This window comes from Grampus griseus (assembly GCF_964374135.1).
Source record: "Grampus griseus genome assembly, chromosome: 2".
Taxonomy (NCBI): domain Eukaryota; kingdom Metazoa; phylum Chordata; class Mammalia; order Artiodactyla; family Delphinidae; genus Grampus; species Grampus griseus.
Window position 1 is genome coordinate 115493841 of NC_139018.1, and position 26107 is coordinate 115519947.

Below are 26107 nucleotides of genomic sequence, written 5' to 3' on the forward strand. Positions count from 1 at the left end.
TAAATACATCATCCCACTAAAGCAACTAAAGGTATATGTAGTTCAGTTTCCTCATGGCTTGTCTTGAGTTCAAAGATGCCTTCAGCCACTCCACTGTTACCCAACATGAAGGGAAGTAAAAATGGAAAAAACAGTGATGTCTTAATGGATTGTGGTTAAAATAGCTTATTCTTTAGTGGTTCCAGTCTTTTGCTACTTCAAACAGCGAGCAGGGAATACTCTCATGTCTATGTAAATGTGTGTCTATCTGTTAGATGAATCTCTCAAAGTGAAATGCTGGATTATAAAGAGTATATGTAACTTAGATTTTGCTTTACTATACTTCATATATCTATACTTTATAGATACTGATTACCCAAGAAAGATTGTATCAGTTTGTATTAATACCAAGATATATGAGAATGTCCATTTCTCCTGCTCTTGTCAACCTAAGAGGTAAAAAAGAGTATCTTGACATTTTTATTTGCATATTTTTACACGAGTGATGTTTAGTATCCTTTCACATATTTCAAAGTGTATTTATTATGCACTGTACATTCATATCTTTTTCTCATTTTTTAACTGGATTGTGAGTTTTTTTACTTTATTAGAACTTTTATATTTTAAAGAAGTTAGACCTCTGTGTACCCTTCCCCCCCATCTTTTTACTTAATGATAGTTTTTAGTCATGCACAATTTAAACTTTTTATGTAGCACAGTATGTTTATCTTTTACGGCTTCTTGGTTTGTGTCATATTTAGGCCTCCTTCCAAGATTATTTTTAAAAATCTCATGTTTTCTTCTAGTGCTTTTATGGGTCTGTTTTTAACCATTAAATCTTTGATAGATATGAGCTTTATTTTGGCATAAGGAGTAAGGCATGAATCCAGCATTATTCTTTTCCAAATAGCTTCATCGTTTCTAGGATTATTTACTGAGTTAGGCATCTTTTCCCCCTGATTTAATGTGTCACTTCTGTCATGAGAATTTCTTACATGCCTGGGTCTATATTTGTGGCTCCATTCTTTTATACTTTCTTTTATGTCCTTTAGTAAAGTTTTATAGTTTCCGTCTTAAAGGTTTTATACTTTCCTTGTTAGGTGCATATCTATTTAATTGTTTTCGTTGTTATTGTGAATTATATTTTAAAATTTGTACATATGTATTGTATGAGAATATGAATGACAGAGAAAAATATGTTAATCATTTATACTGCTAGTTTAAAAAATTTATATTCAGTTCTAATAGCTTTTCAGTTCATTGTTTTGGCTTTTATTTTTCCTTTTTAAATTTTATAAGTAATACAGTACCATTATTAAATAATCAAACCATGTTAGCAAAGTAAATCTCCTTCATTGCCCCTTCCTCATCCCTACCCCTTTCCTCAGAAGTAACCACTGTCATCATTTTACTGTATATACTTCTAGATGTCTTTAAAAAGCATTTACGTATGTGTACATCTAGAAATATATTTTTTGTTAACAAATAGGATCATCCCATCTGTGTTGCAAGTTGCTTTTTGACTTTTTAATCTTTAGATTGTTCCATGTTTGTACATGTAGACTACATCAGTATTTAAATGCTCAAAGCAGTGCTTATTTATTAAACTTTTCACATGCAGTGAGTCAACTAGAGATCTTGTAAAAATGCTGATACTGAATCAGAGGGTTTAGGGTGGGGGATAGAGACTGTGTTTCTAACAAGCTCCCAGATGATGCCAGTGCTGTTGTTCCTACACTTTGAATAGGAAGACTATAACATATCCTTCAGCTAGGTGTACCATAGTTTAATTATTATCCAGTTGATTAAATCATTGAAGTTTCCCCTTGACTACAAATAGTACGACAATGCACACTGGAATTTTTCCATGAAAGATTTCTTGAATATTCTAGTAGACGGTCATTGCCATGGTGTGCTTGTGTGAGGGAACAGGAATTTCTCCAACTGCACCCCTATATTTGTATTTTTCTTTTCCTTAATTGCACTAGCTATGACCTCCAGTAGAATGGTAAATAGTCATTGATACTGATTCTTTGATGAGAACATAAAACTTGTACAGCCTTTGGTAATATTTACAAAATTTTTAAATATGAAATCACCTTGACTAGCTGTTCCCTCTAAAATTCTGTTCTTCTGAAACTCTTACACATGTGTACAAAGATCTATATGCAAAGATGCAAATTACAGCATTACCTGTAATAGAAAAATTAAAAGCAACCTTAAATGTCCATTAGCAGGAGAGTGGTTCAATAAACTGTGATATAGTCAGACTCTGGATCACTATGCTGCTATCAAAAGAGAGGTGGCCATATATACTGATATGTAAGATTACTAAGAGAGAAACGTAAGTTGCAGAAAAGTATTTATTGGCTGATCCATTCTATATCTTTAAAATGTGTGTATGTGTGTAGTGTGTTTGAAATACATAGAAAAAATTTGCAAGACTCACACACCAAAAATATTAGTAGTGTTTATCTCTGAGGAGGGTAGTGGTATTGGGCTTGATAAAGGGGAGGATTTTATGTTTCCTGTATTCTTTATACCTTTTGTACTGAATACTTATTCAAAATGATAAAAAGGAAGATGGAGAAAAGAAAGCAAAAGCTAACAGAAAGAACCAAGTGAAAGAATACTAAGGAGTAGCTGGGAGCAGACAAATCTAAATCATCCAGTAGTCAGTAAAAATTTCTAAATAGACAATCCATGAACATGCAAAAGGCCAAATGGTACAAAAGCATAATGATACGATGAAATACCACCTCACACCCATTAGGATGGCTACTAACAAAGAACCAGAAAATAACAAGTGTTGGTGAGGATATGGAGGAATTGAAACACCTGTGCACTGTTGGTGGGAATGTATAGCCACTTTGGAAAACAGTATGGCATTTCCTCAATAAATTAAAAATAGAATTACCATATGATCCAGCAGTTCTACCTCTGGTATACTCAAAAGAATTGAAAGCAGTATCTCTAGGAGGTAATCGTACACTCATGTTCACAGCAGCATTATCCACAATAGCTAAAACATTAGAAAAAATCCAAGTGTTCATTGACAGAGGAATGAACAAGCAAAACATGGTATGTATGTACAATGGAATATAATTAGCCTTATAAAGGAAGGAAATTCTGACACGTGCTATGACATAGATGAACCTTGAGGACATAGTGCTAAGTGAAATAAGCCTGTCACAAAAAGACAAATACCATATGAGTCCACTTATATGAGGTACTTAGAGTAGTCAAATCATAGAGACAGGAGGTAGAATGGTGGTTGCCAGGGATTAGAAGGAGGCCGGTGAGCGGGGTGTTACTGTTTAATAGGTATAGAGGTTCAGTTTTACGAGAAGAAAAGAGTTCTGAAGATGGATTGTGGTGATGGTTGCCCCCAGATATGAATGTACTTAATACCACTGAGTTGTGCACTTAAAAATGGTTAGGATACTAAATTTTATCTTATGTTTATTTTACCACAGTTTTTAAAGTTGAGGGAAAAAGTATATGGTGACAAGTCACTCTCCTTATTTGCCAGTTTCCCAGTTACCCTCCTGTGAGATAACTACTGAACCAGTTTTCTGTAGATCCCTCTATGCATCAATAGCTAATTATATCTCTTCCTTTTGAATTCACATCTATGTAACACTGTCGTCTTCTCTTAAAATATCATACCTTTCTATCTTACTTTACAGTTCATTAAATACATGTCTTTATTATCTCTCTCCCTCACAGCATCCAGTAAAACATCTTTGTAGCTTAGTAGTTGCTTATTACATATTTGTTTAATAATTGAGCAAACAAATGAATTCTGTGGTCCTGGAAGGCACAAGAATTGGGGAGTTCTCTGTGTATATAAAAAGGTGATGATGTATACAGTAGTCTCCTTTAGTGACCCCCTAATGCACGGTTCTCACACCTTAGCATGATAGAATAATCTGGGAGAACTTGTCAAGATGATGATTATATGGCCTTATCTTTTGGAATTCTCAAACATGTGTGGTGAAACCCAACAACCAACATTTTTCTAAGTATCTTTGCATATCTCTGCAAATAGTCTATGAACCTCTTTAAGTCATTTGTATGCTCCTACAATGCTGAAAAGCAGAGGGCTTACAAATTGAGTTTAGCTATTTAGGGAGCATATCTAATGTATGTATAATACTAAGTGAAAATAATCAACCATGAGGCCTTCATACCTTCTCTGTGTAAATGTGGCACACAATTAATGTTCATCATGATAATAGTGGGATATCATTACAAAGAATAAGTATGTTCAGGCTTGTCAGGGAAGGGGAACCTATATTTAATAAAGATTTCTGTGAATTCTTCACCAAAAAACCATGTGTAGAGCTGTTTGTCAAATTTAAGAGCTTTAAGGACCCTGAGACCCTAATTTTGAGAAACATTGCACTAGGATTAAATTCTACAGTCACAAAAGCCAACTTATAAACATAAATGTGAGTGCTGAAGTTATATGATTATTAAGATTTTATATTATAAACATTTAAAAGCACATTTTAAAACTTATGCAGAAAATTCACAGCAAAGATTAGATGTATGAATTCCTATTGGAGAAGCAGTGGTATAAAACATTAAATCCTTGAGAAGCTTGAGAGTCCTTGAAAAAATTCTTATTTATTTATTTTTATTTTTGGCTGTGTTGGGTCTTCGTTTCTGTGCGAGGGCTTTCTCTAGTTGTGGCAAGCGGGGGCCACTCTTCATTGTGGTGTGCGGACCTCTCTTGTTGCGGAGCACAGGCTCCAGACGCGCAGGCTCAGTAGTTGTGGCTCACGGGCCCAGTTGCTCCACGGCATGTGGGATCTTCCCAGACCAGGGCTCGAACCCGTGTCCCCTGCATTAGCAGGCAGATTGTCAACCACTGCCCCACCAGGGAAGCCCCTTGAAAAAATTCTTATTCTCAACATCTAATTTTCTGATAGTGCCGATTAATGGAATTTTTAGAATTCAAGTAACCATTGATTTTAACAAATATGCATTGAACACCTATTATGGTTTAGGCCACTGGGGTTTCAATGGTAAATAGGGCAGTGATGGCCTAGGACTGGGGAGGAAAAGGGGGGGCGGCTATGGATCAGGAAAAGCTTCTTTAAGGGATTGTTTTTAGAGATCTGAAGGATGAGTATCTGTTAGCTAAGTTGAGAGGTAGGGGTAAGGAAATGCAGTGCAACTGGACGTGGAGGTATAGGGATAGGATAGAAATGTAATTTCAAGGTCGTGTGGCAATTCTGTCATAATGTTGCTTCATAATTGATTTCACCTGTTTCACCTGGAGATTAAGGACAACATTCATCTTCTTTGGAACAAGAAGCTTTCTCAAGAAGTATTGGAGGGTTCTAATGTATTTTTGTTAGTTGAGCCAGTACTTACAGCAGACTTGTGATTAGACTGTCAGACAACATCCCTGAGGGGATTTCAGACTTTAAAATGCTTGGGTTTTATTTGTTGGGATTTTTTTTAAGGACTTACATGTAATTTTGTGAATTATTGAAAAGAAGCTTAAGAACAGCAAGTGTGCAGTGTGCAGTTTAACATAAAATGGACAAAGTTGCTTTATTTCTCTGCTTAAAGTGCTTTTTAAGAATTTCAGTGTCTAAACCTTTAAAATCAAACAATAGGAACTCCAACATTTCAGAGCTAATGTAAACAAAACTGGTTATAATCTTCTAAATAACAGCATAATAAAGTAACCTTGAAACTTTGGTGTTGGCCCTGTATTGTTTTCTGTTTGAATTGAGTGGCAATTTCCATCATTATATAATAGTTATGGAATTAAGTGATGTTTCCAGTAAGGGAATTTTGCAAGTGTAATATGTTTTAGTATTAAGTTCTACTTGTGCATTTAGCAATTAAAATTGTTCTTGTAATGATTATGGCATTAGAAGGGATAGGGAGCTGTCAAAGAGAATTTGAAGCTTAATTATCTCTTTGGTAACAAAATGCATAATCTTCCATTACGATGCTTATTTTCTTATGGTAATTGACTCATTTGCTCTCTGGTTATCAATTTAACTTCCCAACCACAAACATCTGCTCTTACATTATGTTTAATTGGTGTGAATACTATCTACAGAGAGGTTAAAATCTGGAGAACATTTTAAAGACATTATTTTATAATTCATGAAAGGGAAAAGTAAATGATAAATTGAACATTGTTTGTGATGATTTTTTTCTGGTAGTCTTTGAAAGTCTGTTTACTGAAAATGCATACTAAAATTATATCAATTGGATTTTCTTTTGAAGAGAATTTTGCTGTTTTCCAGAATTACATACTCTGCTTCTGGGGGTGCCTCAGTCCCTTAGACTTAAGGGATATGTCAGTTCCTCAGAAACATGGTACCATAGTGGTTAAGATTGAAGGCTTTGAAGGTAGAAAAAATTGTTTAGTACATAACTAATCTGAAGATGAGGGGTGGGTACAAATTGTGTTTGTTTGCTTATAATTTTTTAAATGAAAGGTAAATCATTCAAAAAAAATTAATGGTTACCTATAGGAGAAGGGAGGGAAAAGGGTAGAGAAAACAGGGTTAGAAGCAAGACTTGTTGGAATATACCCTTTTTTGCAGATTTTAAATGGCTGAAAAGGGGAAGTAAAATGAAACAAATGACTCTATATGTGTAACTAGTTGGTAGTATAGCCACACAGAAAGTTAAAATTCCAAGTGAAAGTTACTGTTCCAAATAAATTTAAAATAGTAATTAAACTATATATACCTAGTAAAATATTCTCAAGGACAAAAAGAAATCTTCAACTTGTTTGTTTTCTTTGAGAAGGAACAGAGAAACATAAGCAAAGATTAAATTCATCTGGGAAAAAACATCTTAATGAACATGTTAGGAAATTTTTGAGGAAATAAAGGAATAAATTAGGAGAGTACTTGTTCTGCCAAGTATTTTAAAATACTATATAGTAACAATCATTAAGTTTGTGGTTCTGGCCCAGGAATAAACAGGTCAATGAAACCACTTAATATGCAAAATAAACCCCTAAGAGTATATAGGATTTAGATATTAAAACTATTTCAAATCGGTTACTTTGATTGGGACTACTGGAGTTGCTGTTTAGAAAAATATAAAGCTGGATGCTTAACTCAGTGAAGTCAAGATTGTTTCATAGACATACTAGAAGAAAAAGTAAGTGAATATTTTTATAGTATGGAAGCAAGGAAAACCCTTTGGAGTAAGAATAATAAAATACAGATGCCAAAAAAAGAGAGGACTAAAAAATTTTACCACATACAGATTTAAAACTTTGATACAATAGGCATCCTAAATTTAAAAGGACAAAAGAAACAGCTGAGAAGAAATATTGGCATGTAAGAGAAAGGATTAATATCTTACTGTATTAGTCAGGGTCCAGTCAGGAGCCAGAAATTGCACCAGGAATTTGAACAAGGAGAATTAAACATAAATAATTATTAACTAATAAAAGGTGTTTTAACTACTAAATAGGATAAAGTAGGATTCTAAAGAATAAAGAAAGAGTAAATATAAGAATTAGCTACTACCTCAAGAGCCGAGGGAGAGAATCCAAAAAAAGGAACAAACTTGGAAGAGGGCACCCTTACTCAGGGTTGCAATTCAGACCTTGGAGAGAGTGTAGTCACTGCCAGAGAACACAGCCCATGGGCCAAACTGGTCCACAGGAGATCGCCTGTTGGATGCCACAGGCCTGAGCTGGTGTGTGGAAAGCCGCCTGCTGGGATGCCATGGGCCTGACTGATGATGAGCAGGAAGTTCCCCAGCGGGGTGCCTTGAGTCAGAGCTGATATATTGGATGCTGTTTAATGGAATGCTAACAGTCAGAGCTCCTGCACAGAAAGCTACCTGCTAGAGTAAACTGGAGAAACTTACTAGAGACTGAGCAGAGAAACTTGCAGGAGGGTGATCACCAATGGTTCTCCCACATACCTTCTAGCTGCCGCACTGTAGGGCCGAGAAGAACAGCACACCCCAACCTGAAAGATAAACCTTTTCTTCTGCCATGCCTTACAATGTCCCTCCAGTGTCCTCTGTTCACAAAGTCTAACATTGCATCAGCTGGCAAAGGTCCACATCCATCATTACAAAGAAGAGTGGATTTGGAGCTGAGAGGCCATAAATTAATAACTGGCATTATGTGAAAAGCTCTTACATATAGATAAGAAAATTGTGAACACTTTAATTGAAAAAATAGCAGAGTATGTGTACAGATAATTCACCAAAGAATACAGATGACTAACCAATGTTTGAAAAGAGAGTTAAATTCACTGCTAATAGATTTCCCTTACTTCATCTAGTTGTACACTTATGTTTTCTTGATCTTGCATCACTGTGTTACATTCTTACCATCTTTGGCTTCTACTGCTTACCTGAGGTTCTACCTGCTCTCTATACTCTTACTCTTCATTTACCCAAATTATAGAGCTAGTCTGGACTTCTTCCCAGGACCTGTCCCCTCTAGCCAGTGCAATAGATTAAAAAAATGAAAAAAGAAAGAAGATTGGAAAGGAAGAAATAAAACTCTCTCTATGGTTGTCTACGTAGATAATCCCAGAATTGTCTATAAAAAGCTGCTAGAACTAATGAATGAGTTTAACATGACCACAGGATAAAAGGTCAATATGCATAAATCAGTTTCATCTGTAGATACTAGCAGTGAACAATTAGAAACTAAAAAAAAAAAAAAGTACCACTTACAGTAGCACCAAGAAATTTAAAATACTTAGGGATACAGCTAATAAAGTATGAACAAAATTTGTATATTGAAATATATAAAACAGTGATGAGAGAAACCAAACATCTAAATAAATGGAGAGATAAACCATGTGCATGGAAAGGAAGACTCCGTATTGTTAAGGTGTCAAACTGCAGATTCAGTCCAGTCCCAATCAAAATTCCAGCAGGCTGAGCACATTTTAACTCAACTGTTTAAAAAAAAAAACTGCTGTTGTTGTCTTCTTTGTGATATAGGGAGTTCCTTGTCATTTGGAACTTCAAACGGATTTGTAAGACCACTTGTCATGGATGTAGCAGGAATAGGAAATTATGGCATTAGGTAGGAAGTTGGACTAGATGATCTACTTTTACCCTTTAAATTCAAAGTCTTACTGAATCTATTTGAGTCAGTGATTTACAACTTTGGGTTAAGGGGAAAGGGAGACAATGGGATAATCAAGCTTTTTCAAATACATTTAACTTTTTCCCAAAGATTCTGTCACTCTACCTCCCACCCTTAAAAACCATTGCATGTAATGAAGGGTGTTACTAATGGAAGTGTGTGTGTGTTTCTGTGAGTAAACTATTTAAGGCCTCTAATGTGACATTTGTATTACTTTTTGGGTTCTTTTGTTACTCATCAAGCTGACTGAAAAGGAAGATAATGTCAGTCTTCTCAGCTCTTTTTGAATTGTAATCATGGCTTTTCTAAAATGGTTTAAATCTTAGGGAAATAGACTTCAATATTCAATTTTTGGACAGCTTAGAACTTTCCTATTTTCATTTTCTTCAAAACAGTCAACTTAGTAAATATTTCTCAACAGAGAAACTCAGAAATTATTGTTATAATTATTCTGCCAGTCAATTATGCCAGAATATCAATTTTTAAAGATATCATGTCCCTAACATATATTTTAAATATGTATTTGTTATGTTTTTATGAAAACATATGAAAGCCTCAAATAATTAAAAATCCTATTAATTCTATGATTTTTAAAAATTGCTTGAGATATAAATAGCTACCTATTTTTATTTTTATTAATACCTTAATTTTCTTTCTGTTTTAAAGCTCAACCTGAATTCCTGAGGCAGCCTACTAATATATATGCTCATGAATCTATGGATATTGTATTTGAATGTGAAGTGACTGGGAAGCCAACTCCAACTGTGAAGTGGGTCAAGAATGGGGATATGGTTATCCCAAGTGATTACTTTAAGATTGTAGTAAGTATTTTTCAAAGAAACTTATCTCTGAAACCTTTAAATATCTTTAAATGTAATCACCAAGAGATCTGTTATCTGTAGTACGTGAAATGGTGTATATAAGATGAAGATAGAAAAATTCGCTTAGAATATAATCTCTTCATTGACTGATGAGAAAGCTGAGCCCAGAAATATTTTGGTAGCTCATGTAAGATCACAGAGCAAGTCAGTGTTCGAACTCAGCCTGAAGTCCACATCTCCTGACCAACAGTCTAGTCCTCCTCGGACGTACTAGCACTCTTTAACACAGCCGCCACCACTTTCTGGGTAATGATTATCCTGTGTGTATATTCACATGTACCAATTGTCTTCATAGCTCTCTATTCAAGGAGCAGAAGTCTGTCTTTCTTATACTGATGCCCAGACCCTTCAAAATAAGGGTGGCCCAGTGTTGGACAGTTGTTGTGAAAATAAACATAAAGATTCTTTTAAAAAGTAAAGCAAAAGTAAATAAGTAGCCTTAAGTCTACTTAAGAAGACTCAGTCATTATTTCTTTTTACTTTATATGTATATAGGAAATGCTTAGTAAATATTATCCACTGTCATTATTATCATTATCTAACATCCTGTTAACAGAATTATCTAGGTTTTAGTAATAAAGATTAATGACATATCTTAGGATGCATACCTGACATTCATAGACATAATCAGAAGTAATTATGGTTGTTCAAGACTTAATGTCTCATTACAAATTTCTCGTATAACTAATTCATTCTTCATAGGAATACATTTTCTATTTTTAAAGTACGTAATCTCATATGTTACAAAAAGTAATTCACAAGTATTTAACCCTAATTAAAAAGCAGCGTGTTATGGTTAAATTAGCATTTTTCCTCTTTTATCATTATTTTCATACTATTTTTTAAAATATCAATAACAATAACTATAGTTGACATTCATTTAGTACTTTATAGTTTAAGAAAAGCTTTTATATATGTGGCCTCATTTAACTTATCTGTTAGAACTATTGATATTAGAGATAATCTTAAGAAAATGCCTTGAATTCACAAATTCAGACTCTCACTATGGTCACATGGTATTGCATGCCAGATATTTTTCCAAGCAAAGGTGTAAGTTTGCATACATTGCAGATAAGACTTTCTATAAGGATTGAGTTCGTAATTGTTAATGACAGTGTTTCCTTTTCTAGTCACTTGAGTCAGTATCTTGTCAATAAAATTGAGTTAACAAGTTCATAGGTAGATAATATTCAGTAACTGAATCATACAATTTTACTTGTTTTTCCTCTCCAGCAAGAGCATATCCTTGAGATTTTGAACTGATGTTTATCAGTTAAATCATAAAATTTTATTTATGTTTTTCTTCCTCAGAAGGAACATAATCTTCAAGTTTTGGGTCTGGTGAAATCAGATGAAGGGTTCTATCAGTGCATTGCTGAAAATGATGTTGGAAATGCACAAGCTGGAGCCCAACTGATAATCCTTGAACATGGTAAGAGGGGCTGAAATAGTAAGATGAAAGAGGCTGACTGTGTTTGAGGAACTAGGACCTATCACAGGAGCTATCATTCCAGGATATCTAGTGATTAATAACCTGTTTGTAAAGGCTAATATATGGCATAACTAAGAGAGAAAAAAATAGCAGTCTAAATCATTTCTGTTTTTTTAAATGACCTAGAAACACAATTTTGGATAATGTTGAAAAGAAATTGGTATTAAGAAAAGAAAAACTGAACATTTATAGTCTTACACAAATGAATGTTCTTCAGATTTCAGTCATTTTAATCTTACAAATACATTTCTGATCTATTAAGGTAGAAAAACTTTACTTAATGTTTATTTAGTAGTGAATTTTTCTTTAATTTTTCCAAAATAAACTTGCCTTTTCTGATTTTCACACACAAAAAATGCTTAGAGGGCTTCCCTGGTGGCGCAGTGGTTGAGAGTCCACCTGCCAATGCAGGGGACACGGGTTCGTGCCCCGGTCCGGGAAGATCCCACATGCCGCAGAGCGGCTAGGCCCGTGAGCCATGGCCACTGAGCCTGCGTGTCCAGAGCCTGTGCTCCGCAACGGGAGAGGCCACAACAGTGAGAGGCCCGCGTACCGCAAAAAAAAATTTTAAAATGCTTATTATAAATTCAGACAACATTGAAAAGTAAGAAGGGAAAAAAAAAACTCACATCAGTCAGGGTCAGTTCTGGGGAAACCACACGGTAATTTGAGCAAAAACTAAAGAATTAAATATTCTTTATTAAAAATTATTAACTGTAACCAGGGATTGGAGTGGCAAGGGGTTGGCTAGTAAGGAGTAAAGAGAATTCTAATGAATATAAAAGAATGGCAGACATAAGGAGCAGCCCCATCCCGTAGGTCTGAGAATGTTCAGGAAAAGGCCCCTCTCAGGGCTGATCCAAATCATGTTAGAGAGGGTGTGGCCATGGTTTAATGGATGATGGAGAAGTTGCTGTGCTGCCATCCCATAGAAGCTTGTTCAAAACCTCCTGTCTATTGTGCTGGGCAAAAGCTGTTCACAGGGAGGTGTCTCAGTGAAGGTATTCTGCTAAAAAACCACCAGTGGGGTTGGGGTATTGAGGGAAGCTACTCACCAGCACGCTGTACTGATAAAGTTTTAACACATGTCAGCAAAGGAAAAATACGTAAAGGGCCCAGCTTCCTTTTTGCAGAGCAGGCAATAAAGTATGAATTTGGAGCTGAAAGACAATAAATTGATTACAAGCACATGCTTCAAACCCTGCCATCTAGGAGTACTGCGTATGAGCACACACAGATGTGTATATGGTTTTATAACCTATTTTCTTGCAACAGCATGCTGTGAACATCTTTCCATGTCAGTGAGTATACATCTGTGTCAACATTTTTCATTGTTGAATAGTAAATATACACTTTGTTTTATATAAATGATTCCCCATTGGTTAGCATTTAAACTGTTCCCTGTTTTTTAACTATGATGAATGAGGCTATGCAGAACTTCTTTATATGATTATTTTCTCATACTAAATTACTAGAAGTTGAATTGTTGGATGACAGGTTTTTATGAAATTGATAACGGTTGGGTGTACTATTTGTTTTAGCAGGGAAAGCATTTTTCATTTTGTGTGTTTCTCAAGAATGCATGAAAAAGAGGCTGCTTTAGACATCTCATTGGGTGTCTGAGTCAAATTTAAGTTCCGGTTGCGTTGTGATCAGGGAAACTAATGGGCAAAGCTACTCTGTCTTTTCACTAAAATAGCATGTAGGATTTTAATATGCTATTTCTTGAGAATGTATTTCAGAGTACTGTCATAAAAGGGCGTAAAATAGTAGAATTGCTCTTTTTCTTCCTATGTTTGTCTGTCATCTTACCTTTCCCTTTACATTGAAAACGATATAGTAGAAGCATATCACTTTTCCATTTTGGCAAAATGCCTGAGTATGATTCCCAAATAAGGCATTAACAGAATAAGTGAGGTAGATAGGCTTATTTCTTTTTATTAGTGGCAGTGTTTTTCCTTAGTACATGTCATGGCTCTCCTAGGGTTATTTCCATGGAACTAAATAAAGGGACTTCAGTATATTTGTGCTTGTGATTACCATTATAGATTTAACACTAACAGTATAAATGGTGGCTTTGCTAGGAGGATGCTAAACTAATCCTAACCGGACTTTCCTCTGAAAATGCTTGGATGGCATAATAATTATAGTCATAATGTGTGTTTTATTCTTTTTGAAACAACCTTTCAAAAACAGACGATGTTTTGTGAGCTGGTGAAAATTTTTAGTGACCTTGTCAGGGATGCATTAAGGATGCACAGATTCTAGGAAGGAGAGTAAATGTCATATTATTAATTTGCTATTTTAATTTGTAAGATAAATATTTATGTGGGAAAACTAAAAGAGAGACTCTAACGGTTTATAAGATCTGATCTCTGCCTTTCTGAGGTTTATGATGTTGTAAGGGATGTAAGAGATGTGTATGACATTAATACTAGTCCATAATAAGTGTTATTTTTATAATATAAATAAGGCAGCATACAATTCAGAAGAGAGGAATTCTGTGTCAACAGGGAAGTTTTTTCATGGAAAGTGTTTCCTTTGTAATAGACCTCAAATGATAAGATTTCCAGATGTTAATAAGAGGACCTGGCTCAGTATGGAAACAGAATAGAGTATCTGTTCCTGTAGGAAGGAGGCCTGTAAAGTCAGAACAGGATCAGATTGATCACGGCCTTGTTTAATAATAATCTGAAAGTATTTGAGCATCTTTGACACAGTCTTATTTTTGTAGAGGGAATTTTCTGATTCTTCTTGGAAGTGTGTAGTTATAAATCCTGGTCATCAGCCTTTTGGCTAGTGCTTGGCTGCAAGAAGGTAATTTCAAGCAGCCATAATTGGCCTGTGATATAATTGGACAGCATGACTTTTAAGTTAATTATCACCTATGAACATTAAATGAAATTTCATAATTATAGTTAAAATATATAAAACATCTGTGCAACAACACTAGGAAACAGTATTTCTAATCAAATTGGGAAATAGAATTTGAGAATGAGTATGTCTCAAACATACTTCCTCCCCCTCCCCCAGCTTTATTGAGGTCTAATTGACATATAAAACATTGTATAAGTTTAAGATGAACAATGGGTGTACAATGTGATGATGAATGTATATATTGCAAAATGTTTACCACAATAAAGTTAGTTAACACATCCTTTACCTCACATAATTACCATTTTGTTGTTATGGAGAGAACATTAAAGTTCTATTCTCATAGCAACTTCCAAGTATACACCTCAGAATTGTTAACTATAGCCACCATGCTGTACATTACATCCCTAGAACTTATAACTCTTAAACTAGAAGTTTGTACCCTTTGACCAGCATCTCCCCTTTTCCCCCCATCCGTCAACCCCGTGGCAACCACCATTCTATTCTTTGTTTCTCTGAGTTGGATGTCAAACATACTTCCTTAATTAAAACATTTAAAATGCATTTTTTAGTATTTAACTTTACTCTTATGCATTTTAGGAGCAGCAACTCTTGATTTTAGAAGATTGTGGCTTTTAAAATATTTTAACAACATAACAGTATTATTTTTATTTGCTGCTAGTTCAAATTATGTTATTTTATGCTAATATACTTTATGTCTTATAATCATCTGTTGAATGATTTTTTTAAGTATTGGCATATAAAGTACTGCAAGTATGAGTAATAAGAATTAAGGTAAAATGTGTTTTTGTCAGTTAACTTTTTATTATCCTTTCTTTGTGTCAGTTGGAATTTAAAAATAGATTCCAAAACTATCATGTGTCTTGAGATATAAAAACACAAGTACGATTTTTCTTTGTATATTCATTCATGTCAAGTCTGATAATTGGCAGTTTTTTAGTTCCAGTAAGGGAAAATGGATTGGTGAAAAGGGATTAATACGAACTTGTTTTTAGTGAAGGAAATTCATATTTTACCGACTAATTAAATGACTTCTAGGATATTATGGCTGTGGTAGATAAGGTTCCTGAGCTTTACTTTTTTTTTGACAGAAACATTTGTAAAAAATTCCGTATAGTATCTGAGGTAAATATTGAATAGTAGAAGTTCTGGAATAAGTGACTAATGACCTGGCATGATTAAAAGTTGGCTAGATAGCAGGAAATTGTTAGTCATTAGTGGAATATTTTAAATCTAAAGCACTTAGAATGTGTGATAGTTGGTGTTGATTTTAATCAAAGGATAAATTCTAATCAGTTATTTTGCTTTTTTGTAGCAGTAATTATAACTTTAATAAAACTTTTAACTTAACTCAAGACAACTCTGATGAAATTTGACTTCTTAGCATGAATTCCATGTCTAGGAACTTTCTAATATTGAAAATGCATCTAATGTCAATGCCTGGGTTCTGGTTCTTATCTGCCATTAACTTGCTGAGTGATTGAATCAGGCACTGAAATTCTGTGATTTTTAAATTTTATTTAAAATTAAGGAATTAAATGATCTCTGAGGCCCCACATCACTCAAATAATCTGTTAAATGCAGTTGTTTTAGAAATAGGTGCATTAAATATAAGGTGCTTTTCAGAACACTCTTTAGGTATTGAAATAAATAGATACATTGTTTGCAAAAAGATTAAGACATTGCCAGCTAATTTTATGTTACCTGCCACAGTATGTAACAAAACAAACCTGGTGCTCAAAATCTGAAGTATTGGCTTTATGTTCCAACCCTACTAAGATGAGGTAATCTCTATGAGCATCGGTTTTCTTATCTATAAGTATAAACAATAATCTCTGCATAGCACACATCTGAGGGACAAATAGAATAATATATGTGAAGCATTTTGTAAATTTTAAGTACTCTAACCTTAAGGTACTTTTTTAAATGTTTAAATTTATTTTTGGCTGCGTTGGGTCTTTGTTGCTTGCTGTGCACGGGCTTTCTCTAGTTGCGGCTAGTGGGGGCTATTCTTCGTTGCGGTCGGCGGGCTTCTCATTGCGGTAGCTTCTCTTGTTGCAGAGCACGGGCTCTAGGTGCAGAGGCTTCAGTAGTTGCGGCGGGTGGGTTCAGTAGTTGCGGCTTGCAGGCTCTAGAGCACAGGCTCAGTAGTTGTGGCGCTTGGACTTAGTTGCTCCATGGCATGTGGGATCTTCCCAGACCAGGGATCACACCCATATCTCCTGCATTGGCAGGCAGATTCTTAACCACTGCGCTACCAGGGAAGTCCTAAGGTAATAGTAATTTGAAAGAATATACAAAGGCAAAACTACTGAATAGGAATTCAGTAGTTGGCATTAATCCAAATCAAAGTGCATATAAAAGGTTAACTTCATGAAGCAAGGTTTGAGGATTTTTTTTAAGTAGACAACAGAAATCCATTTAATATTCAATTATATTATTTAAATTTGTAAAACAAGAAAAAAGATCTATGTGACCAGATTGCAAGGTATTTGAAATAAAACTAAACTTGGCACTGAAATAGATGAACATAATACATGTTCATTGTCAAAAATAAGAATGCATAATTGACTGAAATATAAGTAACTGTACCTTTCTTTTAACCCTTCCCCTATCTCACTTTCTAGAGATAGCCCTTGTTAACATTGTATATGTATTTATTTGTTCAGTAAATATTTGTTGAACAAAGTTCTGTATGTAATATAAAATTCTATATCCATTGCCCTAAGTGGTAGGGATTAAATAGCTAACAAGCAGACATGATTCTCTGCCTTCACAGTGCTTCTGTTGTATTAACAGAGACAGACGTTAAGCAAGTAAATAAACAGAATAATTCAGCTTTTATGTCTACTTAAAGGAAATAAAAAGAATGCTCTGTTAAAGAATTATTGAGGGTATATTGGGAGTTACTTTAAATAGGATAGACAGAGAGGCCTTTCTGATGGGATATGCTAGTTGGGACCTGAGCATTAGAGAAGTCTCTGTGTGTGTGTTTTATGCTTATATATACACATACACACATTCATGTATAAACTTTTTATTTGAAGGTGTGAAATCATTCTTTTGTGATTTTACCAAACAGTATTTTATGCACATGTCGGTACTTAGAGGTTTACCTTTTTATTTTTTTTTAACTTCTCTATTCTCATCAAACTTGCGTATGAGGAGACTGGTGTTTTGCATTCTTGATGACAATATAAATTTTTTTGAAATGCAGTTTAGTAATTTAGAATTCACATACCCTCTTATCACATAACTCTCTTTATAGTAATTTATCTTGCAGGTATAGTTACCAAATATTTAAAGATATTTGTGTTAGACTAGCATAAATCTGAAAGCAATCCAATCAATGCAACCAATAAGGGGGCTGATTAAATACATGAATACAATGGAATACTAGGTACCTGTTAATAATGTAGATCTGTATAAGGTAGATATGGAAAAATACTTAAGTTTTATTATTAAGCAAGTAGCAGAAAAGATTTCTTGGGTGGAAAAGGTAGGAGAGAATGATAAAGATTTATGTATGCTTATATGTGTAAGAAACTTTTAAAGATCTACACAACAATCTGTTAATTGTGCTTGTATCTGAGGAGTAGAATTGGAAAAGTCTGAAGATGAGGAGGATAGAACAATGTACTACTGTAAAATTTTGAAAAGCCAAATAAAAACTATTAGAAATTAAACTTGGAATATTGCAATCAGGTCTATACATAGTGATTTTCACTTTGTTCAGGGTAGTTTAAAACTTTCTGAGTTTTTATTTCTTGAAAGAAAATGCTGTGGGAGAAAAAAATAGGTTGTTAAGAGTATTTGGTAACTATCTCCAAATAGCTTATCTTCTTATCTCCAAAAACTTATCTTCTTATCTCCAAATATAATATCTTCTGTTACAGCATTTTTTCCCTGGAAGATGAATCATGTCATATAAATACTAAGACAGCTATAATTCGTTAAAATATTGAAAGCAAATTTGTTTTGTTAAACCAACAAGTATTTTATTGAGTACACATACTGTGTAAATAAATCGAGATTTATAGTTACTAACCCTACTATATAGGCCATCAGGAGAAGTAATGTAAAATCATGGAGAGTCTAGCTGGGATGGACCTTAGAGACCTGAGTATCTAGTCTAGCTGAGCTGGAGACTGAGTTAAGTGAGTTGCCTTATATCACATAGCTAGTTGGCATCAAAGTTAGGACTGATAATTAGGTTTTCAGTTTCAAAATTCACTTCTATCACTTAAGGAAGTTTAATTTTTTTTAATAAATTTATTTATGTTTATTTTTGGCTGCATTGGGTCTTCATTGCGTTGCGCGGGCTTTCTCTAGTTGTGACAAGCAAGGGCTGCACTTCGTTGTGATGAGCGGGCTTCTCATTGCGGTGGCTTCTCTTGTTGCCGAGCACGGGCTCTAGGCACGCAGGTTTCAATGGTTGTGGCATGTGGGCTCAGTAGTTGCGGCTCGTGGGCTGTAGAGCGCAGGCTCAGTAGTTGTGGCACACGGGCTTAGTTGCTCCATGGCATGTGGGATCTTCCTGGACCAGGGATCGAACCTGTGTCCCCTGCATTGGCAGGCGGATTCTTAACCACTGAGCCACCAGGGAAGTCCCTAGTTTAATGTTTTTAAGACAGAGATCATTTACGTTCTTTTAATTTCAAGTTTAGTCTTTTAAATCTACAGTCTACTGTGGTTACACTTATTGATAAGGTTGGTCAGGTATATCATTTTGCAAGGATGACCATGCATCTAGTGTGCCAGAGGCAGTCCTAGTTTATGTCTGTTGTCCCACCATAATTACCAAAAGTGCCTTTTTTCACTCGCAGAGTTATCTGGGTGTGGACAGTATGTTCTAAAGTCACTCCAATAATTGCTAATTTATTGAATCTAAAAGGTTCTAAATAGTTAATAGGGTAGAGATTTTGGATTATGAATCTTAAGAACTGCAGTACAAGCTGTGCTAAACGCCAGAGTGGTACTGTAATTCTGAATGGGAAGAAATGCTTTCTGCTAGATTTGAAAAACAAGGAAGGCTTCTTGAAGAATATGGCATTTAAACTGAGCATAGAAGGATGAATGGGATTTTAGATTGGTCATGTTACACAAAGGGGAAAAAAGAATGACATTTCAGGTGTATAAGTAAGAAGACTCAAACTGCATTTGAACAATAGAAAGCAGTACAGTTCAGCGTTCTCAGAAAAGTATAAATACAAGATTGTACATCCTGGAAGATGTGTCCAAACCAGATTATTTAATACCAAGTCAAAAGGTTGGAATTTTTTGAGTAGCTGGAAGACCCTAGCAATTTTCAGGTACATGAAGAAACAGTAGCAGTTTAGGAGGATTAGTGTATTTGAAATGTGTTGAATGCGTTTAGAGAGAAAAATAATGGTATCTGTGATACTGATTAGGAGAATTTTCTACCAAATCAGATGTGATGTTTGAGACCCTCAACTGGGCGGTGACAGTGGAAAGAGAAATTCTTTTTATCCCTCAATGGCTCATACATGGGAAATATTTATTAAATGTCAACTGGATGTTTCTACAAAGAAGATAGGACAAGATTTGTGATATTTTTTTGGATATTTAAGATAAGGGAGAGGAAAAAATTGAAGTTTTACACTAAATACAAGTAGAGAGATTCTCTGTATAAAACAGGATTATGATCTTAGCCTACTTAGGTTAGGAAAGTTTGTCCCCATTACTGTTGAGTTGTGCTGTAATTGCTGCTCTGTTTTTAGATAGTTCTGGGGAGGTAGAAATAGAAATAAAAGTATGATTAGTTTGTTTAATGTTTAACAATTCATCTATATCAAAAGTCATGAATTTAAGACCAGGACTTGTGAGGTCCAGGTAATAACTTAGTGCCTTAATTATAATTTTTGGTGTTTAGCAGTTAAATAGAAGTTTTGCAGATGACCTTTCTGGACACAAAATGGATTTAGAGATTATCAAAGAGCAGGCTTGAATTTGAATTGTTGCTATTATTTTGTTATAAAGAAAGAATCCATTATGCAGTGCTAAAACACCAGAAGGAAGATAGTATGTCTGAATATCTTTTAATTGGTAGCTATGTTTAAAAGATGTTAAATTACACAGTAATGTCATAGTTGGCAGAATATCATTTGGGTCTAAAAGACATCACTGACAATCTGGCTGCTTATAGCCTTGATTTCATATAGTTTCAGTACTGGATCAGAGTGGTTTTCATTTTAGATTTTAGTGTTGTTGATGTTGAGAATATCTCCTGATTGATGCATGCTTAAGAGATCACCAGACATAAAATGTATAGTATAATTTGATATGCATTTTGAGAAATTTTGTCTATAGTATTAGCATTTTAAATGCTACTACTGCCTCATAACTACTGTAATGTCCTAATATTTTAGCTATATGCATATTTTAAGAAACAGCCTTTGTTCACCAGCAGAATTACTCTCTGAGTTTCCTCTTACACAGTTTCTTCCTGACCGTTTCCTGACTTTTTAGCTGGATTCTAGTCTGATGACAATTGTCTCCTAATTTTTAGAGCTCCTCTTCAGTTTACACCCCTTTACAAATCTGAGTAGATGTAGTTTCTTGTCAAGTAGTTTTGTTAAAGACTTGGATTAGGTACTACTTGTATTCTGTTACTTTTTACACAATCAGAGGAAATAAAAACTGTTAGACTTTGGACTTCTGAATCTGAATTTTTAAAAATGCTAATACTCAAATGTCTTGGAAAATTGGTTATGATTAGAGTTAATGTTAATCATTAAGCACACTGGAACAAAGTCAGTTTTCCCTTTTTGTTAGTCTAAATGGGTAATGAGCAGAAATACCTTTACACATTTTGTCTTTCCTTTCCTCTTGGGTTTTGGAATCTTGTTAAGAAGATAGCGTTTTGATTTAGGATGAAAGGAGAGAAGGCTGTCTTTTTTCTGGGCTCACTGCTGTGATAGGTGCGTCATCAGCAACTGGCACACCTTTTTTAATGAGTGCTTTTGATGTCAGGAAAATGTCAGATGACTTCCTTAAAATTGAAACATCTCTCCTGCACACAAGAATGGGAGGAATGTTTTGTGTTCATTTTGTTTTATAACTTCCTTCAATTGTTTATATAAGTCATTTGTTTAAAGCAGCAGTTCACTGCCAGGACTGCTTTTCAGAACATATGCCTATGAAAACTGTCCAATAGAGTGCCTTCCTCTGGTATCAGATTAGTTCTGCTCTACCTTTGGGACTTAGTTCCTCAGAGGGGGAGCTTTAAAGACTGTGGGAACATTCCCATGCAACTCTATTCCCTTTCTTTGAAACTGAATACTCAAAATAAGTAGCCTTAACCAACTGTTTTTGTGAGTATGTGTTCACACTGCATTGTGCCCCTAACCAGTCTCTTAGCTATTCAGCAACGGTGCTAATGGACGTTTCAGGTATTTGGATAGTTTTGAATTATTTTATTTTGGCGTATGTTACTCTCTCACAACCAGGAAGACCAGTACTGAATACATAAGTACCAGCTTTATTTGGGCCTCAGACTGCTGGGAAATCATTTTAAGTTTTTCTAGTCTCCTCCCTCCTCCTTCCCTGTATAGCAGTTATTTTAAATCTACTTTTCCCTTACTGTTAGCAGATGACTGCATTTCTCAATTCATTGGAATTTAAGATTCTTTTTGTGATAAAATGCACGGTCAGTTTTTTGGTGACAGTTCTGTGGGTGTTATGTTTGCTGGATATTATGGTTCGTAAATATTAGATCATTGTTAAGTATGGTTGTAAAATCCTTTAGAGCTTCACCTAATTTTTGTCTACTGAATCTGCCAATTTCTAAGAAAATATATTTCTAAGAAAGGTATGATTGTAGATTTATTCAGCTCTTGTGTTTCTAACTATTATTGCTTTATATATTCAGAAACTATATTGTCAACGCATTAGGAATCATAACTTATCTTCCTGGTGGATTACTGTGTTTCATCAGATCTAAGACACCATGGATTATAAGATGCATCCTGATTTCAGACATGTTAAAATGTGGAAAAAGTGCATCTTAGAAACAAAACAACATGGTATTTATTTTATCAACAGGAAACACTCATTGAAGGCCCTAATTCTTGTTGCCTTCAACTGTGTTTTGTCTGATACTGACACTACTATACCTGCTTTCTTTTTAATAGCATTGCCTGATGTATATTTTCTAGTCTTTCATTTTCAAACTTTTGTTCTCCTTTTATTTTATGGTTATTGACTATAGACAGGTTTACACTTATCATCTGTGTGAGTCCTGCCAACCCACCTGAATTTGTTTCTATTTTTCAAATAGTTATCCTTGAAATTTGACATACATATTGATATTTACCCATATTTTTCCCTAGCAGCACTTAGGGTTAATCATGATATCTTTCCCCTCACCAGATAATTGAAAAACTTTATTACGCTGCTTTCACTGCCTTCTTGCTCATATATTGTGCCTTCCCCCCAGTTATATTCTTTGGATTACAATTTATACTTTCTTGGAATTGTTGTTTTTAATTTATTTTTCTAAAGTATATGTTACAGTACATTTTTCAGAAAGGATGTGTGAGAAGTAAATTTTCAAGACTGCATATTTGAAAATGTATTATTTGCTCTCTTTTAAGGTTTCATTGTATTTTGGCATACTGTTGGGAATCTTTCTTGTTCATCTTTATATAATAGTCTAAAGCTTTATTCTCTGTAAGCTTTTGGAATTTTTACCCTTTGAATTCTGCAGTTTCATGATGCTGATTTCTTTCTTCCTCCACTCCCAATTCATATTGTCCAGTGTTGAGTGGTTCCTTTAAAACAGACATCTGTTTAGGTCCAGAAAATTTTTATGATGGTATGTATTTGACATTTGTTGCTCTTGCTACTTATTCTGTTAACTACTCTTAAATTTTCCCTTTACATGCCACTTCTTAAGTGTTTTTTTCTGGCAAAATCCCTAGAATTACTTTCTAGTCCACTAATTTTATCTTTGAGTCCAGTTTGCTTATCTGCCTATATTTTTAATAAGCTTTTTATTTTAAATTTTAGTTTTAGATTTATAGCAAAGTTATGAAAATAGTATAAGGAGTTCCCCTACATCCCATGCCATTTCCCCTATTGTTAATGTCTTACATTAGTAAGATATAGTTGTCACAGTTAAACAGCACTGATACTTTTTCTTATTAACTAAAGATCGTACTTTATTCAGAGCTCCTTAGTTTTTATCTAATGTCCTTCTTCTGTTTCAGGACCCTATCCAGAATACCACATTACATTTAGTCATCACATCTCATTAGACTCTTCTTGGCTGTGGTAGTTTCTCAGACTTTCCTTGTTTTTGATAAGTTTCAAGGAGCACTGGTCAAGTATTTTGTAGAATGTCCTTCAGTTAAGATTTGCCTGATATTTTTCTCATGATTATACTGGGAATATGGGTTTTGGGGAGGAGGACCAAAGAGGTAAATTTCCATTCTCATCACATCATATCAAGGTATGTACTATCAACGTGACTGATCACTGTGTGTGTTGACCCTGATCACCTGGCTGAGGTAGTGTTTGTCAGGTATGTCCACTGTGAAGTGACTCCTTTTTCCCTTTTCCATACTATACATTTTGGAAGGAAGTCACGGTACACAGCCCACACTTAAGGAGTAAGGAGCTATGCTCCACCTTCTTATAGCAGAGTACATAAACTATTTGCAGTTTTTCTGCACAGGAGATTTGTCTGTTCTCCCCCCATTTATTTATTTATTTGTTTGTTTGCTTGCTAATATTTTCTCAAGGATTTTTGCATCTGTGTTCATGAGATATATTGGCCTGTAATTTTCTGGCAATATCTCTGTGGTGTTGATATTAGGATAATACTTTCTCTATAGAATGACTTAGGAAGTATTCTGTTTCTATTTTCTCAAAGAAATTATGGAGAATTCATATTGTTTATCCTTTGAGTGTTTGGTAGACTTCGCCAGTGAAACCATCTGGGGCTGGTTCTTTCTTTACGGAAGGAAGGCTTTTAATTATTGACTCAGTTTCTTTAATAGATATAGGGCTATTGAGGTTATCTATTTCTAATTGTGTGAGTCTTCATAATTTATATATTTCAAGGAATTGGTCTGTTTCCTTAATTCTATGGGCATGGAGTTTGAAGTACAGACAGTCCCCAACTTAAGATTTTTTGACTTTACAGTGGTGCAAAAGTAATACACATTCAGTAGAAACTGTACATCGAATTTTGAATTTTGATCTCTTCCCAGGCTAGGAATGTGCCACACGATACTCTCTTATGATGCTGGGCAGCAGCAGCAAGCCACAGCTCCCATTCAGCCGTGCAGTCACAAGGGTAAACAAACAGTACGTTTACAATCATTCTGTTACCCATATAGCCATTCAGGTTTTCACTTTATTACAGTATCTAGTAAATGACGTGAGATATTCTACACTTTATTATAAATTAGTTTTTGTGTTAGAAGAATTTGTCCAACTTAGGCTGAGGTAAAAGTTCTGAGCACGTTTAAGGTAGGCTAGGCTTAGCTATGATGTCCGGTAGGTTAGGCATATTAAATATATTTTTGACCTGCAGTAGTTTCAACTTAGAATGGGTTTATCAGGACATAACCCCATTGTAAGTCGAGGAAGATCTGTATTCCCTTATTATACTTGTAATGCCTATGAGATCAGTAGTGATGGCCCCTCTTTCATATCCGTTATCAGTGATTTGCAGCTTTGTTTTCTTGGCACCTGGCTAGAGGTTCCTTGATTTACTGATTTTTTCAAATATACAGCTCTTAGTCTTACTTTTTCTGTTATTTTCCTGTTTTCATTTTCATTACTTGCTGCTCTAATTTGTATTATTTCCTTTCTTCTGCTTGTTTTAGGTTTAATTTACTCTTCTTTCTCTAGTTTCCTGAGGTGGAAACTTAGGTTATAGATTGTAGATGTTTTTTCTTTTTCTAATATGTGCATTAATGCTATAAATTTCCCTCAGTACTTTTGTTGCATCCCAGAAATTTGTATAAGTTGTATTTTTCATTCAATTCAAAGTATTTTTTCGTTTTCCCTGTGACTCTTTGACCCATGGATTATTTAGATGTGTGTTTATTTCCAAATATTTGGGGGGGCTCCATTTATTTCTGTTACTTATTTCTAGTTGAACCCCATTGTGGTCAGAGAACATACTTTGTGTGATTTCTATTCTCTTAAATTTGTTAAAATGCGTTTCATGGCCCAGATGCTATCTCTCTTGGTAAATTTTCATCTAAGTTTAAGAACAATGTGCATTCTGCATTGTTGGTTGGAATGTTTTATAAATGTCAGTTAGATCAAGTTGATTGATGATGCTCTTCAGATCATGTATATCCTTACTTATTTTCTTCCTGCTTGATCTATAATTTACTGACAGAAGGGTGTTTAAACTCTCCAACTTTAATAGTGAATTTATCTATTTCTCCTTGCAGTTCTATCAATTTTTGCTCATAAACTCTCCAACTTTAATAGTGAATTTACCTATTTCTCCTTGCAGTTCTGTCAATTTTTGCCTCATATATTTTGGCACTGTTTTGTTGGATGCATATGCATTTAGGATTGTTATGTCATCTTGGAGAATTGATAACCTTATTGTTGTGTAATATCCCTTTTTATCCCTGGCAATCTTCCTTTTTCTGAAGTCTGCTTTGTCTAAAATTAATACAGCTAGCTGTTCCAGCTTTCTTTTGATTAGCGTTAGCATTGTATATCATTTTCCATCTCTTTACTTTTTTTTCCACT

The 26107-nt window shown here is 34.6% G+C and overlaps 1 protein-coding gene across 10 annotated transcripts in view; it reads left to right on the forward strand.

Moving 5' to 3' along the window:
• Nucleotides 1-26107, forward strand: part of NEO1 (neogenin 1) — a gene marked incomplete at its 5' end in the record, with an annotated part of 242114 nt that overhangs the window by 122933 nt on the left and 93074 nt on the right. For all 10 annotated transcript variants that reach the window (XR_014296303.1, XM_082647399.1, XM_082647406.1 and 7 more), the window contains 2 exons: nucleotides 9761-9915; nucleotides 11287-11407. Coding sequence is in view for 9 of the 10 variants with exons in the window: in XM_082647399.1 (XP_082503525.1) it covers nucleotides 9761-9915; nucleotides 11287-11407 (276 nt within the window). The remainder of the gene's footprint in view (nucleotides 1-9760; nucleotides 9916-11286; nucleotides 11408-26107) is intronic.